The sequence below is a fragment of the Rhinichthys klamathensis genome, unplaced genomic scaffold (assembly GCF_029890125.1).
Source record: "Rhinichthys klamathensis goyatoka isolate OS25496 unplaced genomic scaffold, OSU_Roscu_1.1 h1tg000055l_1, whole genome shotgun sequence".
Taxonomy (NCBI): domain Eukaryota; kingdom Metazoa; phylum Chordata; class Actinopteri; order Cypriniformes; family Leuciscidae; genus Rhinichthys; species Rhinichthys klamathensis.
The window spans coordinates 1,355,358-1,370,242 of record NW_026606600.1 but is presented as its reverse complement, the minus strand read 5'-3'; the positions used below and the strand labels follow the sequence as shown (position 1 = coordinate 1,370,242).

The following is a 14,885-nucleotide window of genomic DNA, read 5'->3' as shown; positions in this document are numbered from 1 at the left end:
GCTTATTAGCGCGCTCTGTTTCTCTCTTTCCTGTAGATGTGCTGTTTAATGAGACTGCTGTAAGCTAGAATGTCTGGCTCTGAAGAGAGAGGCACTCTGGGTAGTTTACTGCAGTGACAAAGTGCTCCCAAGATGCTTGTGCCCCTTTCGAATCAAATAGCCACTTGTGTGTGTGAGTGAGAGGTGGAATTTATGTTTATATACAATATAAATGTTATGTTTTATACAAATAGAGACTCCTCCATAATAAAGCTGCTTTTATGAGTCTGTAGTTTATACAGTTTCTCTGTGAATAATGGCAGTCTCATGACTTTTTGACTGTCTGTTGCTGTAAGATGTTGGGGTCGGTACGATTTTTTTCATGTGTTTGAGAGAAGTCTCTTATGCTCACCAAGGCTGCATTTATTTGATCAACAAAACAGTGAAAACAGTAATTTTGTGAAATAATGTTTTTAAATCTACAAAATGTTTAATTGATAATATAGCCTAGAGGTTAAAGACCGGTTAAAATTTAATTTGCAGTCTGATTGAGATGCAACTGTATATAAAGGCCCATCCCTGCTAAATAATATATTAGCTCTTTATATCCTCAGCACTTCTGAGACGGTCCACAGATGCTTAAATAGATTAAGCAACCATGTTCAAACTGTACAAACTATGCTGCATTAAAATGCACTAGGTTCGAGTTTGAATTGCACATGAATCACAAAAGAAACCGCCATAGTCCATATGTCCATGTGCTCTAAATTGTTATGAGATGCGTTTTTCTTCAGACAGTTGGCTGCAAAAAAAAAGATGCTAGTAACTGCCATTCTGCAGCCCAAAATAAGTTCTCCTTTGTATTAATAAGGGGCATTACTAGACCCTTTTCACAACTTAATCATTATAACTGGTTTGCAAAAATGTCTAAAATCGCTCACGATTTAGTTTGATTAAATCGGACAGTTTACTCACACATTGAATAATTTCTCACAATGTAACTATAAGTCAGAAAACAAAAAGTGTGCTGGAGTATTACAATCTATTGTAATGCTTTCAAATGTCTGTCAGTTTGTCACAGATTCTTTATTTCATTTGCAGTCTGTGAACTACTCTGTGCTGCAGGTCAAGTCATTTTATATTCATATATGCATAACATTATCAAAATATTGGAACAATTTTTGATGGGAGTACTGATGAAAGACTAGAAAGCTCCTGAGACTCACCTGACCCACCACCGTCCATTGAGGCAAGGCAGGTGACGTACACCACTGCATTGTACCAACTTGCCTCATTTTTGTCCTCTAGAGGGATTGTGGGTATGTAAGCTGTGTCCTAATGCAATTACCTTTACCCAGCGATTTACATATTCCCGGGTAAGCCCTGTTATTTTGTCCTCAGAGGAGTAAATAAACAATCTAGTTCTGTTCGAAGCTGCCAAGTCCTCAAGGCCATGTGTGTTTTCACATAAATCTGAAGCAGAACATGAAAAGAATTCAAGACTTATCATAGACGTGTGATACGTTGAAGCCTTACTTTTTTCACACGTTCTACATTTACATCCCAGTATCTAGAGCCTTTTTATCTTTTGCCATGTGTAAAACACCCACTTGCCCCTTTGTTTTCCTTAGTGTCATAAATTCTCATACACAGATATTTATACCTCTCCTCTGAGCTACAACTCAATAGAGGCAAAAAGAAGTCCAAATGAGCAGTGAATGGTTAGCAGGAGAGCACAAGAGGAGGGGAGAGGCCAGGTGCTGTAATTATCTGTGATTGCGTGCGCTAAACACACACAGACTGTGGTTGGAGTGTGTGTTTGTGGTGTGTGTGGATGAGTAAGTGTGTGTTGGCTATAGGCAGAGAGGGAGAACTATGGTAGCTGATTGCATTCCTGTTCATTTATTAGAATGCAGATGAGCTGCAATGAGGAACATCTGCACTCTTTGTTCAGTCCAGTGTGCGCTCCTTCCTCAATCTGCAATCTGCTGTCATGCTGTAAACCAAGCCCCCGTCCCACACGTTACGACAGTACATGGGAACTCATAAAAGGAGGCATTTTTTATGAATGATTTGCCGTTTTTTTTCTGTTTCATCCTGTCAGTCACTGTAGTAGTTTTGGGGGTTTTTTTTGTCTTATTAGACAGATATTGTAGAGAGAGACACTGAATTATCAGGAAGGGAAAGTGAAAGGTGTCACACACCAGACTCTGTATCTATATCTATCTATCTATCTATCTATCTATCATTATACAGATTTATGTGACTGTGTCTCTCTGTCTATCCATCCACCCATCCATCTCATGCCATTAGTTAACTCACTAATCGCCAATGTTACTGTGTCTGGCTGCTCAAACGAACAGAGCCACATTATTTACACTTTTTGGTGATATGATGGTTTACTTCTAGTTGTCTATGTATATTGTGCTAGGATAGTAGTGCAGCTTTAAGTGTGCAGAGATGGGTTGTTGTTGTTGTTTTTTTGTTCTGTTTTTTCTTTTCAATGAGGCATAATGATTAGGTGATGAGAGACTGAGAGTGCTGCTTGTTACTGTAATCACTGCCTGACCTCAGCTGAGACTAAGAGCCAATCATAAAGTCGTCTTCGCTACTGCTGGGTTAGGGTAACTAAGGTAATGGACGTAATCTCACGACTCCGGGCTGGGATCTCACATCTTTGAAACCACCTGGTCACCACTTTCATGGACTAGATTAAGAGTGACAGGTTTTGTTACAACTTTATAAAGTTGCGCTCCACCACCTCTGATGGTGTAATGATGTGTCGAGCGTCTGTGTGTGGCAGCTGTTATGAATGACATGAGACACAGTCACTTAGAGTGTCGGTGGCATCTGGTTTACCAGTGCAGAACAGAACAGCGGGCCTCATGTCCAATTTCACAGCCATCAGATCACAGCTATTCCATTGTTACTGCCAACTCCCGGCATATTCACTCTGTGGAATCTCCCTATGTCCTGGGAACAACAAACTGCAAGACTATTTGGATCCGTTCCTTTTGTCACCACAAGCAAATATACAGTTGAAGCTGTTCAAACAGAATCAAATCAGACGTCCTGGGATAGGACGTTCAGTCTGGGAAATTGTTCACGTTACCTTATAAATGTATCAAGATGTCATCATGATGAATGAACCATCATGTTTTTTATTTAATTGTTTTTCGAATGTCCACTTTTCCCCTCTCTGTATTTCCCCTCAGTTTATCATAGATGTCTGATGCCAGCAATGTCGCTGTGTGATCATTTTTATTTCTTTGTATTAGAGTGGTTTCCAGGATCTCCAAATGGAGCCTGCGGGAGAAATAGAGACGAATGTCGAGTCTTATATTTATATGAAGGCTCAGACTAAGCCCTGGCAGTAAACAAGCACATTATACATGAAAGGAGTTCACAAAATGGCATTTCATTGGGATTAAGCACATCATAAATGTTTAGAGGTATTCAGTGCTAAACCTTCTGTCTTTTAATGGTTTTATGCTGTACTCTAGGTGGGCACTGCACAGCCTCACATGCTCTCACACACACACACGTACACGATGGGAGTGTGTCATGACCGTGCATATCATGCTTCAGCTCACTGCACAAGCCCTGCTGGTAACTTGTCATCGATAGAGACATTTCCACTATGTGTGCATGTTTTCTTATCCATTAGCATGCGTGTACAGGCAGGCATGTCAGTTTGTATGTTTAAACTAGTGTTCAATATTAGCCATGCATTCGCAAACACCAGCCTGAGAGATTTAAAATGTATCTGACAGCTTCAGGCCATATATTTATATATATATATATATATATATATATATATATATATATATATATATTTCACAGTATACCTGCTTTTACTGTATTTTTTATCAAGTAAATGACGCCTTGGTGAGCATATGAGTTATTTCAAAAAATATATTTTAATTGTATATGATTTGAAATCTAAAGATCTGAAAAGAACATCTACTATAATATAATGAAATATTTGCCATTTATATGTGTATTTATGTTTATTTAATAAGAATCAAGGGTTCAAAAACTGAAAATTAGGTATATTGTTTTGCAGAACATTATAGAAAATTGGAACAAAATCCTTTCAGTTGTTTCAGAGTGAAAACGTCATTTTTAAATGCGATTAACCGGTGAATAACACACAGTATTTTGTGTTCCAATATTTTTTTCATGAAAACAAATATTTTTCACAGAAATACACCTCCGATTTCCTATTGCCCAAATTGCCTTCATTATTAGCAGCTGTGCTGTGGTAAAATGTTATCCATCACACATTACAGTGGGGTATCAGTCATACTGTCCTGTAGCAAGTTCACTCATTCATAGAGTCTAGAAAATATCTACTTTATCTCTCTGTTCTTGACTTTCAAGCACAGAAATAAACTGTTAGACCAGGCATGAATGAAAAATTATTTCAGTCTTCATGTCACACCTCTCTTTCACCCCTCAGTACATTCTCTTTGAAAACCAAAGCCACATATATTTGATTTCTCAATCCTAATAACTCATGCAGAACATTTGCCTGTCAGACCAAATATGAAAATCTGGAAATTTCCAAAGGACGAGTTGTTATTGAAACATTTACATCATTTGTTTTTCCATCAGAGACTGTCAAAGACACTTTTTCCCCCCTTTAAATTGTGTTCTTCCATCATGAACTGTCTAATTCACTGTTTTAAATAGGGCTGCCTGTCACTGCCAGTTTAAAAATCGAATGCTGCGTCTCGATAAAGACTGATGCACAAGTACACAGATGGTTCTTTGTGTGCCACTAATGAGCAATTAATGATTTTTTACTTTCCCTTTCATATGCGCTGTTCTCTAACGCACAGTCAATTTTGGCCTCAAGAGAAGCAGAAAGTCTGGGCCTTATTTCACACCATTAGTGCACATTTTGTCCAATTCATTTTCTCTAGGCATAATTCCTGGCTGAAAATGATTTCGGGAGCAGAGTTGCTGTTAAATTGTGTGATATGAGCGGAGGTGAATGTGGTGCTGGCCATGTTTAGCAGTGTTGTGATGTGTGGATTTGATATGGACACTGCAATCAACTTGTCTTATCTTAGGGCCAGATATATGGGACAAAGTTATGATTCCCTTTCTCTGTTTTTATCTCTTTCTCTCTGCAGTTCTCAGTGGCCTTTGTTCCAATAACTGTCCAGAAAAAGTTAAGGTGAGTTCTAATCTTTTCTTCTCTTTCATGCAAGACACTCTACTCGAGTGGCAATGGCATGTGCGTAGTATCACCAGGCCAACATGCAATCTGTTCCTGCTGATTTCAGAAGAAATCAAACAAATTCAATCACAATGTTCGCCACATTCCCTGCCGCTTTCATGCATTTTGCCTATTTAATAAGCTTTCATTATTTGTCATTGTTAAATTTGAGGTAAATGTGCTGTGAACAACCTATAACACTGTAAGACTTTATTTTTCCTCCAAAGCAAAACAGAAATTGTAATAAAAGTTAGCAAAATCTTAGGCATTTATGGTAGTTAGTGGTTGACTGAAGTGGCTGATGTTTGATATATACAATACCATTCAAAATTTGGAGTCATTATGGGTTGTTATTTTTAGGTTGTTTTTTGTTGTTACTGTTGTTGTTTTCTTTAAGAAATTGGTTCTTGTCAAAAGTGACAGTAAATACTTTTATAATGTTACAAAAGATTTCTGATTCAAATCAATGCCATTCTTTTGAACTTTCCATTAAAGGGATACTAGGAAGATATTTTGAAGAACGATTGAAACTTTGGCACCATTGACTTCCACAGTATTTTTTTTTTTCTACTATGGAAGTCAATGGTGCCAAAGTTCCAATCGCTCTTCAAAATATCTTCCTTTGTGTTCAGCAGAAGAAAGAAACTCATACAGGTTTGCAACAACTTGAGGGTGAGTAAATTATGACAGAATTTTCATTTTTGGGTATCCCTTTAATCAATTAATCCTGAATAAAATATGTATCATGGTTTCCACAAAAATATTAAGCAGCACAACTGTCAGAAACAGGTTGCAGTGATGATGGCACAATGATGAAGAATAGAAACGAAACATTCTTTAATAATAATAACTCGGAAGACTCAGGAGAACATGGGGAGAAATACATAAATAACAACGACATAAATCATTGACGACAGCAAACCATGAACTGAGAAAACTGAGGGCTTAAATACACACAGATTAATCAACGGAACTAAGAATAGGTGTGAAACTAATGAGCAACTATGGAAACTAACTAGCAAACAGAACTCAGGCAAACCGGAACAGAATGAAAATGAAAACAAAACCAAAACACAAACTAATATACTCCTGACAACTGTTTTCAACAATAAGAAATGTTTCTTTAGCAGCAAATCAGCATATTAGAATGATTTCTGAAGGATCATATGACACTGAAGACTGATGCTGAAAATGCTGAAAATTCAGCTTTGCCATCACTGGAATAAATGACATTTTTTAATATATTCAAATAGAAAATGTTCATTTAAATTTTAATAGTATTTCACAATATTACTATTTATTGTATTTTTGATTAAATGAATGCAGTCTTGGTGAGCATGAAGAGAAAGTCAAGTCACCTTTATTTATATAGCGCTTTTTACAATACAGATTGTATCATAGCAGCTTCACAGTGATAACAGGAAAATAATACAACAAAGTTTGTTTCTAGAAGAAAATTGCGTCATCGTCCACCTTAAGTAAGGCAGATCAATAATATTGTTGAGCCACTTCTCCTCTGGCCAACGAACGAACAGTGTATGATTATGATCCAGGCAGCATTACAGGTCAGAAGTCAGATTGGATCAGAATATTTATCCAGTTCCATCTGGTTGGAAGTCGGAGTCATCACGCCGGTGTTCTGACGGAACACCATACCCATCAGAGTGGGATACCTCCGCTTAATGCGCATGCGCAGCAGTGAAATTTTTGGAATTGCGCATGCGTTAAATTTAAACCATCATTTCAGCATACCTAAGATTACAAGCGGTAAGTGTTGGTGTATTATATCGCATATTATATACACATGACCTAATTGCATGCCTTGTACAATCACAAGAAAAGTTGACAGACGTTTTCAATATATTATTTTTAGCAAGTGGAGTCGAAATGTCGTGTTAAAACATTAAATCCGGTGTTAACTCGAGGTTCTAGCGTTTGGCGGCATCTGACCGAGATTGAACACATCGACTAATGTTTTGCTTTTAAATGATTAATGCTTATTTTTCTGCTAACTGTAACCATGGAAAATAAGTGGGAGGAAATTTTCAATTACCTTTTAAAGGTACCTATTTGAAATTTGTATTAAATTATTTTTCAACCAGTCTATAAACAATGAATGTTTTTATAATTTATTTTCTTTTAGTAAGATACAGGTTATGAAGGGGGATGCTGGTAAGTGTGCAAACTAACAAAAAAGGATACCCCAACACTTCATTTTCTATGAAGCAAGACCTATCGAAACAGGGGCTATCAAAACAGCATACCTCTTTATAAACTGTAGTTTTTTTTTATTAAACCAGGGGCTTTAAAACAGCATACCCTTCACAAACACTGGTATGCTGTTTTGACAAAGTAGGCTAAATTGACAGACTCCGCTATAAAATTCAACTTCCGGTATGCTATTCTGACAAAGTATGTTACATTGACAGAACACCGGTATGGAGACGAGTTTGTTGAAGATCAGTGCCGATGGCTGTCGAGTCGATGAGGCCTTCACAGAAAGAAACTTCTTTCAAAAACAATTTACCGGCCCTGAACCATCACATCACACTATTTCATTTAAAAACTTGTGATATTCTAAAAAAAAAAAAAAAAATCTACTTGGTGTTTACAAAAGCAATTGAAAGAAATATTTTAATAATCATTTTTGAAATGAATCAATATATATAAAATATGCTTTACCAACTTGATGCAAGTGTTCTACACTGTCAAAATAAAATGATCACTTCAGGCATTAATCTGTCAAACAAAAAAACTTTGTCCGATGTGATAATTAAAAAATGCTAAATAATCGACATTAACAATATATAAGTTGACCACTGCATGTAGGTATTTCTTGATTTTGATTGTCTATGAGTTCTGTCTTGTTATCTTTGCTCCTTTGACGTTGTTGACTAGCTGTTGTGGTCGAGGACACGTGTGACACAAAGCTGTCCTCATTCTGACGAGAAGACAGGCTTTTATGTTCTCACTCTTGTTTTCTCTCTCTCTCTCTCTCTCTCTCTCTCTCTCTCTCTCTCTCTCTCTCTCTCTACACTCTCTCCAGTTGTCTGGGAGGGCTTCTGTGCTTTGTTTCTTTTTCATATTCACAAATTCTTCTTTCTTTTTTTCTGGCCTTCTCTCTTCTATCAGTCCACCCTTCACCCATTATCTGTAGATTGAATGCTAAAAGATCTGCTTTAGCTGCGTCTGAAATCACTTACTCATTCACTCAATCACTGTTCCCAGTAGAATGCCACATAATGCAGATAGTGGAAAGGAGTGAATGGAAATAAGCGTTGGCGTTTTTATCAGTTGTACGCTATACATCAGAGTGCACTATGAGTATAAAAGAGTGAACATTTAGACAAATCAGTTGCTCTTAATTCGAACAACAGAAGGGCTGACACCATATATAGTACACAATTTATAGAATACAGAGCAATTTCTGACAGCTGTAGAGTTTATTAGACAGGAAGAGATGTTACTGAGGTGTGTGTGTGTTTTGGACCAGCACTGTGCACTTGGCAGGGTCTCAAAGCAATTCATTACTCTGTTAATACATGAGCGACACACACATACACAGTCAAAGACCTTTGTTCGTTTACTGTCATCCTTCGTAATGAAGAGATAATACATTTTCTGCCCAGCCGTTCATCCTCTTCTTTAGACACGCACAAACACACACAGATGACGTCACATGTGTTCTCTAACTTGGTGATATGCCGAGTTCAGACAGTTTGGCCGGAGGGCAGTGGATAGCAGAGGGCTCTATGATTAAATAAGAGCTCTTTAAGATGGGCCGCACTCCTGTCTCGCTCCGACTGGACCCCTGACATACATGTTATACAGTCCCACGCTGAATTAATATTCAGATGCTGAAACTGGGACGTTAGTTGTAGAAGTGTATAGTTCAGATGAATTCATGTGTTCTGGATCATAGCATTTTTGCATTTGTCCTATTTTTGCAGTGTTGCATACTAAACACCCTGCCTGGTTACTTACAGCCAGTGTAAATCACATACTGTTTTTACAGTCAGCATAAAATGAAAATTCACTGTTCACTGTTTTACATCTTATTGTGAGCAATTCATTGAGCTCATTGTTTAATCAAAATGTCATAACTGTACCTTTTGGTGAAAACAACAGACTTCTCTCTGGTGACATATGCAGGACTCCTCCAATAATTTAGTCTGTTAAAACCCACCCCTGCTAACTCACGATCATCTACCTCCACTTTTGAGACCTCATCCTACATTTTTTTATTTTTCTATAATCTGTTATACTCATGTAACAGATATAGTCACAATACAGGAGAATATATACAGTGGGGGAAATAAGTATTTGGCCCCTTGCTGATTTTGCAGGTTTGCCCACTTACAAAGAATGCAACAATCTATAAATGTAATCATATGTACATTCTAACAGTGAAAGACAGAATCCCAAAGAAAATTCCAGAAAATCACATCATATGAATTTATAAAAATTGATAACCATCTGATGAGGAAAAACAAGTATATGACCCCCTACCAAACAGCAAGTATTCTGGCTCCTACAAGCCAGTTAGTCTTTCTTTAAGACACAGCCCCAATCCCAACCAATTATCTACATCAAATACACCTGCCTCACCTCGTTACCTGTATAAAAGACACCGGTCAACACCCAAACAACCAGCATCCAACATCACCACCATGGGCAAGACCAAAGAGCTTTCTACGGACATCAGGGACAAGATTGTTGATCTGCATAAGGCTGGGATGGGCTACAAGAGAATCGGAAAGCAACTTGGAGAGAAAAGATCAACTGTCGGTGCAGTTATCAGGAAATGGAAGAAGCACCACACCACCGCCAACCTCCCTCGGTCTGGGCCTCCACACAAGATCTCGCCTCGTGGGGTGTCCCTGATCATGCGAACGGTGAGGAATCATCCCAAAACCACAAGGGGGGAACTGATGAATCAACTGAAGGCAGCTGGGACCACAGTTACAAAAGAAACGGTTGGTAACACACTACGCCGTCATGGATTGAAATCCTGCAGCGCACGCAAGGTCCCCCTGCTCAAGAAGAAACATGTACAGGCCCGCATGAAGTTCGCCATTCACCACCTGGACGACTCAGAAGAGGCCTGGAAGAAGGTGATGTGGTCAGATGAGACCAAAATAGAACTTTTTGGCCTCAACTCAACTCGTCGTGTTTGCAGGGCAAAGAAAACCGAGTACAACCCAAAGAACACCATCCCCACCGTCAAGCATGGTGGTGGCAACATGCTTTGGGGGTGCTTTTCAGCCAAGGGGACGGGACAACTCCATCGTATTGAGGGGAGGATGGACGGGGCCATGTATCGTGGAATTCTGGACCAACATCTCGTTCCCTCAGTGAGAGAGCTGAAGATGGGTCGAGGATGGGTGTTTCAGCACGACAACGACCCTAAGCACACCGCCAAAGCAACAAAAGAGTGGCTGAAGAAGAAGCACATCAAGGTTCTGGAGTGGCCTAGCCAGTCTCCAGACCTGAATCCAATTGAAAATCTTTGGAGGGAGCTTAAAATTCGAGTTGCCAGGCGACAACCTCGGAACCTGAAAGATTTGGAGGCTGACTGCAGGGAGGAGTGGGCCAACATCCCTGCCGAAATGTGCACAAACCTTGTCACCAACTATAAAAAGCGTTTGACATCTGTGCTGGCCAATAAGGGCTTTTCTACAAAATATTAACATGCTGTTTGTCCAGGGGGTCAAATACTTGTTTTTCCTCATCAGATGGTTATCAATTTAAATAAATTCATATGATGTGATTTTCTGGAATTTTCTTTGGGATTCTGTCTTTCACTGTTAGAATGTACATATGATTAAAATTATAGATCGTTGCATTCTTTGTAAGTGGGCAAACCTGCAAAATCAGCAAGGGGTCAAATACTTATTTCCCCCACTGTATGTTGCTACTTCCATTTCGTCACAGCTTGAAAAGGGCTGTGCATCTGGTGGAATTGCAAAAATAATGACTTTTTCCCTAAAAATGTGTCTCCCCCTGGGAAGTAGGCAATTTGAAATCTTCCATTTTTGCTCATCAGCATATTATAAACTATTAACTTGATCCAAAGGATCGTGTTAGTGAATTTGGAGGCTTTGATGCATAACCTGCTGCATTTTCTCTCTTTGTTCGGGTTCCTGTAGGCATATACACTGCTCTTCAAAAGTTGGGGTCAGTAAGGAAGGTATAATGTATATCCAGCCATTCCTCCAGTCTTCAGTGTCACATGATCCTTCAGAAATCTTTATAATATGCTGATTTGGTGCTCAAGAATGATCAATGTTGAAAATAGGTGTGCTGCTTAATATTTTTATAGTAACCATAATACATTTTTTCAAGTTTCTTTGAGGAACAGAATGGTATTCATTTGAACTTTTATAACATCATACATGTCTTTGCTGTGTCCTTGCTGAATTAAATATTTAAAAAGTCTTACTGACCCTGAACTTTAAAATGGTAGTGTGTGTACATTGCAGTTGTACTTGAATCTGCACCTAAACAAACAAGAAAAAAAACACCTCAAGGAGTGTTTTTACTTCTGGTGAGAATGCAGTCCAACCCAGTGGTCCAAAGAACCAACTAATATCCTTCACTGTAACCCGTATATAGCGATAGTTGAAACCCATGAGCTTATCTGATGAGTTTGATTCTTCTTCAAAATGTGTCTCTTCTTCTGAAAATGCTATTAATGACACTTCAGTGAAAAAGGTGCATGACAGTATTGTATGACAATTATTAAATCCCACTAAAAATGATACATAGAAATAATGGTGAGAAATACAATGAAATATTTGCCATTTTTTTCTTTTTCTTGCAAAAAAATGCCATAGGGGGGTTCTTTGTTTAAAGTCTTTTCGAAATATTCGGCCCACAGTTGCAGTCACTCACTGAGGTGTTTGTTATTCCCCATTCAGTTCTTGTGACGTTTTCGTTTATCTCCTTTTAGCTGCCTCTCGCCTCTCTGCTGTCTTAGGCATCACTTTGTTTCCTCTGATGCTTTATCTTCCCACGTTTACATTGTTTTTCTGTGTTCTCTGGCTTGCTCAGTCTCATCTTTTGTCTCTTGCTGTCTGGTGGTTTCATTAGCGAGATCATGGGTTATCCACCTGTCCTTGTATGGTTGCTATAGCCCAAGGCTCTCCAGTTGTTTACTATGCTTCAGCCAATCTGAAGAGTTTAATGGAGGTTATTTTTTGCTTTGTAACTGGCTTCTGAATTTGCAGACATTATGTTTGGCATTCTTGTCTGGGTTAAATGCTGTCTACCTGTGTGATTAAAGCTTTGCTTCTTCAGTTCTCCAGTAAGAAAATCTTAATAATAGTAGGTGCTCTGTAAGCTCTGCTACAAACAACCTTTATTGCTTAAGGGGCGGATTTGGGATGTTGTAGTTTTTGAGGTTTAAATTTAAAAGTAGAGTAAAGGCCATTGCACACTGAGTCCGAAATTTTCGTATGCGTTTTTTCGTATTCGAGATTCGGTGGCTCTGAATTGTCAAAACATAATTCAAACACCATTCAAACTGATTGCTACGGATGCGAAAAACGCAGAAAATCGAACCCGATTCGATTTTTTTTTATGACGGACGAAAGTTTCGGAGGCAGTGTGCAAGCGTGATTGACATAACGTGAGCTCGTATTTATTTTTTAACGTGCGAAAATTTCGGATGCGAATTTCGGACTCAGTGTGCAATGGCCTTAAATGTGCAGTTACTAGAAAAGGTCATAAATGCAAGATATATAGTCACATTGTGAGATACACTACCATTCAAAATTTTGCTTTGCATATTTCAGAATATTCTTTTATTAAAAATTATATAAAATATATATTTTTATAAAAAAGTAATGCTTTTATGCAGAAAGGGTTCACTAAATTGATCCAAAGTGACAGTAAAGAGAGATTTATAATGTTACAATATAATTTTGTTCTTCAGATAAATGCTAATAATTTGCTAGCCAATTTTCCCTATGGCATAATAAACTTGAACTTAGATGTTGGTGATGGGGTAGAAATGTGTGGGACTTCAGGTCTCACTGACGTCAGATTCTCTGGCCGTGTACTTTGCCCTCAGTGTTGTGTTTGACTGAACGATGTTCATCTGTATCTGATGCTGCCAGATCATCCTCTCCCTCATTTATGTCAGTTTGGCACTAGGTGACGAAGAGCTTCTGCTCCAGGATTGTCCCATTTCCTGTCAACATTGTCCATTGGCTGGATTCATCAGCTACAGGGGAACATAATTTTCAACAAGGGAATCATTTCACCCCTCCCCACTCATAATCATCCCTCACAAATAAATCTGTTTAAAAATGTATGCCCACTTGTTCCTGGCATGCTGTTCATTTGCAGTTCCCAGGGTTATTGTCTGCACAGAGAAAAGTATCCATAATTGAGAAGCTGGCATATTAGCAGGTCTGCCCCATCTCCCCGGCGCTGAGCCAGTGTTGGCCACACGTTACTGCTGGCTGTTGATAGACATCTCTCATGTGTCTCAGTATTTGTAGGAGACTGGAGCTGGGCCTGTGTAACCTGTGATGATCTTTGTGGACTCAACTGAAAACACACACACACTTGCAAACAAGCAGTCAGGGTCATTCTAATTATCATCAATATCATCAGAATAGCTCCAATGTGCAGGTTTTTAGTGTCCTGCAGGAAACAAGGTCATATTTACAACTACAATGAGCCTTTCCAAGGAAGGTCTTATTGTTATGATCTTATATGTGTTTGAATCAATTCACTTAAGGGCTGTTGCATGGGCTCAACGTCTTGTGTGTGCATAGAGTTGAGATGCGGTCACATTTACCAATGTTCCGTGAATTTTCATAAGCAAAACCCAGTAATTTCAATAGGAAACCACGCAATTGGGAATTTTGCGTGAGGGGTGAACGGGTTCAAGTTAGTCACATGGATCCACCACATTGAAAGCTGCTTGGTTTGAAAAGTGATACATGCTTCATATATCGCTACACTATTGATGGCACCTTTAGAGATGGTTGTTATTTGCTTCTTAAAGTAGTTTTCTGATTAAAATTCCTTTTGCAAATTGTTTGTGTTTTGTATTTATTGTTAATCACTTCTATCCATCCCACAGCCCTTCGGTGTGAACCAGCCTGGCCCGTATGTCATGTACACATCGGTGGACTCGAACGGTTATCTAAAGAACGCTTCTGGTGAGTACACGGCTCAGAAAAGATCAACACTTAACATCACACACATCTCTTTGCCCAGCATATCCTGCTTCAGTGAGGTAAGATAAGTCAACCTGAACACACTGCAGTCATCCATCCTGACTAGTTCCATATCTTTTGAAGGATCAGACTAAACTAGACTAGGATGATTTTGAATAAACCAATAAAAAGCTTTTTCTTGGCCACACTTAATTCTGGTGTAGATTTCGAAAATCCGTTCTGGCATGGTACATTGTGTGAAGAGCGCACATTTTTGCTTTAGAGAACTTTTTTTCACTTTAAAAAAATATTATTCACGTTTATTAGTAAAAAATCTTAATTTAATATATGTATATATATATATATATATTATACCACGGCCTGTTTAAATACTCGATTCTGATTGGCTGGAAGGTGTGCAGTAAAACCGTTTAATGCACAGGTAGTTCCAGTCAGTTTGATTACAGTTCGAAATTAATCCGCTACTATAAACATTGGTAACCATA

The 14,885-nt window shown here is 38.5% G+C and overlaps 1 protein-coding gene across 1 annotated transcript in view; it reads left to right on the top strand.

The window, feature by feature from the left end:
* The window catches only part of itfg1 (integrin alpha FG-GAP repeat containing 1), a 167,480-nt gene that overhangs the window by 127,396 nt on the left and 25,199 nt on the right, over positions 1–14,885 (top strand). The window contains exons 13-14 of the mRNA XM_056248447.1: positions 5,121–5,164; positions 14,304–14,382. Coding sequence (XP_056104422.1) covers positions 5,121–5,164; positions 14,304–14,382 — 123 coding nt within the window. The remainder of the gene's footprint in view (positions 1–5,120; positions 5,165–14,303; positions 14,383–14,885) is intronic.